General features: G+C 37.7%; 1 protein-coding gene across 1 annotated transcript; it reads left to right on the top strand.

Annotated features, from left to right (window-relative positions):
- Positions 1 to 2,141: 2,141 nt before the first annotated feature.
- LOC103521918 (homeobox protein ceh-31-like) lies at positions 2,142 to 4,839 on the top strand (the record flags this gene model as incomplete). Its single annotated transcript, XM_017448915.1, has 4 exons — positions 2,142 to 2,288; positions 2,592 to 2,935; positions 4,036 to 4,247; positions 4,513 to 4,839. Coding segments are annotated over 4 exons (1,030 nt in total), but the record flags the coding sequence as incomplete, so codon positions are not given.
- Positions 4,840 to 5,095: the final 256 nt, after the last annotated feature.

The following is a 5,095-nucleotide window of genomic DNA, read 5'->3' as shown; positions in this document are numbered from 1 at the left end:
TTTGTTTGTTGTAAATATTTCTTTCATAGGGGATGGCATGATGTGCTTTGAAGTGAGTGAAGTTAGTTTGAAGCGAGAGATAGGTACATATCAAAATCAAATTATAATATACATATGTAGGAAAGAACGGACAAACACTTTCATGCCAGTTTTGAAGATGCTGATCTATGAAACCATATCAAAATCAAATTATAATATACATATGTAGGAAAGAACGGACAAACACTTTCATGCCAGTTTTGAAGATGCTGATCTATGAAACCGAACCAAACAATGCAGATGTCTCTGGGTTTTGTCTTAATCTTAATTGAGTGATCAATTACACATGAAGCCATCCTACAAAGTAATCCAAAACGAACGGTATAAAGAAAATATAGTTTAGCTTCTTTTCCTGTTTCTTTTTTCTTTTCCCTTAACTCTTTGCGGCACGGTGGTCCCCTAAAGAAAATATAGTTTAGCTTCTTTTCCTGTTTCTTTTTTCTTTTCCCTTAAAATCGCGAGTTGTCAAAATCTTATAAAAAACCGTATTCCAATAGTTTATATCCTTTGAACCTCTATTACAAGGGAAGGAAAATATGTGTAACACTATAAGAAGCATTCAGTCAGCATTCAAAACATTTTACTGAGTTGGTGCAAAGTCACCCGGGCAGGTGCAAAGTCACCTCAGATGACGGTATTCCAATAGTTTATATCCTTTGAACCTCTATTACAAGGGAAGGAAAATATGTGTAACAATATATCTTTGAAAAAAGGCTGCAGGCGCAATATTGCCGCTTTTTCAATATTATCTCGAAACTCCAGTTATTTCGACTTTTGACTACAATTGAGCAGAAAAAAAAGAAAAATTCCGTTGGTCCTCATTTTTCCTGCTCTATGACTTTGAAACATCACCCAAGTAAGCGTAACTGATCTATTGAGTACCAGCGTTTGTTAGGGTAGGTACCAATTAATTGATTCGCCAACCTCCAACTGCCCGAGTCAATGTGAAGATTGATCATGCCAGATCTCCTAGGCCTAGGCCACTATAGTTGACACGTAATCAAGCCGGATCTCCTAGCTTGACAAGTTTACTGGAACTTGGCTTGGCACACTGCCGATGTCGTCCGCTTAGATATAGGATAGAGGTTGATTATTCGTACAAATGAACATTTAAGTATTAGATAATAATCAATAAAGACAAAACAAACTGGGAACATTTTGTCAAAATTCACCTACTTATCAGACGAAAGACAAAATAAAACACGTATATTAAGGTAAACCAAGCGGCAGCAAATAATACCTCGCATCTTATTATGACGTTAAGAACCTACATTCTTGCATTGTGTGTGTTTTCAAAGGTTTTTATAGCTTAATAAAGATCATGGGGAAAGATAAAATACTTGAAAAAGAGAGAAGAGAGAAACAACAATATAAAAAAATACTCACACAAAGCGAGCAATATACCAACACAAACATAAGATAATGAAGAAGAATAATAAGAGCAGCAAAGGTGGAGCTACCCAATGGAAAACGAGCTTGGAATGATGTTCAGAGGAGGTGCTTGTGACCCACGAACTTTATGAACATCACAGTGAGCTTCATCATAATTTATCAATAGCCCGCGAATCTCAACAAACATCTTTCTTTTATAAAATAAAAAAATAAATGGTGTCTATGAAAGTTGATAATAGTCATCCTAACATATCAGTCATTACAACTCCCGTGACGACTGAATTTTTTCCTGTTTTCATAATTTAGGAAGAAATTTTAAATGTGCACTTTTAATATCGTTCGTGTGTTCTTTATTCACTTCCTATAAAGATAGTCATACTTTGTAACATTTACGGAACTTCAAAATTATTTTACAATTGCGTGATTTCTGTAATTACGAGTATTTTGAATCTGTGGGGTCAATCTAAAATTTATATAAATTTTTAAAAGAAAGAATTATTAATTAATTAAAATCGTATAATTTACATAGAACAAAAGTGCATCTTTATGAATTAAGCAGATATAAAGAGTTTAACAAAGTACTTTCTCATGCCATGAAGAAATTACAAGGCGGTTAAAAACTTTGCAATATTTTATTCCATAAAATGGCCTAGACTGATTGACCAACACCAAGTTCCATTAGTACTAAGGTATTCCACGGTGGAGGTCAGGCACATCTTCCAGAGCTCTCCTGATTCCAGCCATCTGTTGGAAGACAGGCATCAAAACATCAACTGTGATCCAAACAACTTGCTTCAAATCAGCACCATGATTCAAAATCCCCTGTGTTATAATCCGGCGTTCAGTCATTTCCTAAAGTTGCATTTTTTTCTTAATCAGGAGGAAATAATCAATCTATACTTGTTTCGAGTTTGGTGAAGTTTCGTTCAATTTTCCAATAGGCTTGTGATATGAACATTTTTCAAATTCTGTACGCATACCTTAATCTATTTTGCGTTTTACGTCCGAGATGGTTATAATTCGTAGGAGCTTAACCCATCCTTTGGGGCTGCCCCTACACCTAAGCCTCAAGTGGGCTTTTTGAATGGTTATAGAAAAGCTCCTCGAGAGAAATCTGACACAAACATACATTCAATGTTTCCTTTGTCTACGTGTTTCAGAAGAGATTCCAGCCATCTGTTGGAAGACAGGCATCAAAACATCAACTGTGATCCAAACAACTTGCTTCAAATCAGCACCATGATTCAAAATCCTCTGTGTTATAATCCGGCGTTCAGTCATTTCCTGGCACTCAGTCAGCATTCGTCCACTCAGCAGACGTCATCGTCCGGTAGTGAATGTGAAAGTCCAGGCCCACCCATTAGTCACCACACGAATAAGTCTTTCACGATAGATGCCATCCTGGGTCTCCATAGCAGCATTAATAACAATAACAACAATGAGTGTAAAACAGATACCGCGTTGGACTTCTCCAGTTCGGGTTATAGGAAAACTGCAATATCAGGTAATTACTCAAAACTTACTATGTATGATGAGATTGATCATTTAATTTTTGTATTTTCCATACAGTCGGCACTGAATACAAGACAAAGGCAGATAAAAGTCTCCTCATGAATCTGTAATCGAGAGAGGTAAAATAAATAATTACAAGTAAAAAAGAATTAATAATCATTTACACACTGATTGTAGATAATAGTAGATACTTTACCTGTTTTCAACAGCAGTGGTAGTAAAATCTTTACCAGGGAATATGTCCGGTAATCCGGTTATATCAGCAGTTGGATCCTTTTTATCCTGGGAAAGAAAGCTCCGGGACGATTTCTTCAAAATCTCCAAAGTTCACCTCTTTTCAATGGCATTTTTGTTCCTTACAGTTACTGACAGTGTGAGGATTTCTTTTTCTATTATTTCAACTGTAATTGGGGTAATAAATCCTTCTTTTCATAGGAGTACCTAATACAAAGTTGCATTTTTTTCTTAATCAGGAGGAAATAATCAATCTATACTTGTTTCGAGTTTGGTGAAGTTAATTTTCCAATAGGCGTGTGATGTGAACATTTTTCGAATTCTGTACGCATACCTTAATCTATTTTGCGTTTTATGTCCGAGATGGTTATAGATTCGTAGGAGCTTAACCCATCCTTTGGGGCTGCCTCTACACCTAAGCCTCAAGTGGGCTTTTTGAATGGTTATAGAAAAGCTCCTCGAGAGAAATCTGACACAACTTTATCCTGGGAAAGAAAGCTCCGGGACGATTTCTTCAAAATCTCCAAAGTTCACCTCTTTTCAATGGCATTTTACGAAGAACTCCAAGTGATACATTCGAAAGCAGCAACCATGATCTCATCAGTCGAGAAATGGTTCGATGAAATACACAGGCTGCTTTCGAAAGTATTATTGTTCTGGATTAATGAAGTTGGTACCCACTGATATTTGTAGGGGGACTGGATTAGAATCTGAAATTAGAGTTCAATTTGGTCATTTTAATATTCAAGTGTATGATGATGCGATGTCGAGTGGATATTTGAAATATAACAGCATGCCTTCTGGTAAACAAAACTAATGTTTGTCTTTCGGATTTGAAAAATTGCCGTACATGTTCAGAAGACAAACTACTGAGTCCCTCTTCAGACCTCAAGTGTAAAAAGCTCTCCCCCTCTTCCTGTTCCTCTTCGTCGTCCAAATCGAAAAGAGTACGTACCATCTTCACACCCGAACAACTGGAGAGGTTGGAAGCAGAATTCGAACGTCAACAATACATGGTCGGACCTGAGCGATTGTACTTGGCGCACACATTGAATCTGACTGAAGCCCAGGTGAGTTCTCCCTTACACGAAATATTTTTGTATTTGGCGTTTGTCACGTTAGAACAAAAATTGACCCCTGGCCGGAGAACCGGGAAGATTTTCAAAAGCAGATATTTTTCTGTATAGTGAAAGAGTTCAAACGATGATTCAATGACAATATTGGGGACGTAATCTGCATCGCCCTACGAAATACAAGTTAGGAAATACTAATTATGTCTTCAAATTCTTTACATCGAAAATTATAGTAAAACTCAATGAACTTTTCATTTCACAGGTCAAAGTGTGGTTTCAAAACCGGCGGATCAAGTGGCGGAAACAGCATCTCGAGTTTCAGCAACAAAGACTGGCCGCCATCAAACAGTCCCAACTGAATCAGCAACAAGAGAACCTGCACCAGCAATCGTCAGACCAGCACCACACCAGTCAGCACCAGTATTTGTTCCAACAAGGAGAAATAGCGGTAGATAGTGATAATGACTCGGACGTGAATCCTTATGACTGTGAATCAGCAACAAGAGAACCTGCACCAGCAATCGTCAGACCAGCACCACACCAGTCAGCACCAGTATTTGTTCCAACAAGGAGAAATGGCGGTAGATAGTGATAATGACTCGGACGTGAATCCTTATGACTAATCAGCAACAAGAGAACCTGCACCAGCAATCGTCAGACCAGCACCACACCAGTCAGCACCAGTATTTGTTCCAACAAGGAGAAATAGCTGTAGATAGTGATAATGACTCGGACGTGAATCCTTATGACTGAACTAATATGTAGATTGTAGAGGTGCCCTTGACTTGCATCTTAAAAGCACTCCAAAACTGTGCGCGTTAAGGTCCTGGAATTAGGGTTCAGTT

The sequence above is a fragment of the Diaphorina citri genome, unplaced genomic scaffold (assembly GCF_000475195.1).
Source record: "Diaphorina citri unplaced genomic scaffold, Diaci psyllid genome assembly version 1.1 scaffold6275, whole genome shotgun sequence".
Lineage (NCBI taxonomy): Eukaryota > Metazoa > Arthropoda > Insecta > Hemiptera > Psyllidae > Diaphorina > Diaphorina citri.
The sequence above is the reverse complement of the archived record's forward strand: the minus strand, read 5'-3'. Positions and strand labels throughout refer to the sequence as shown.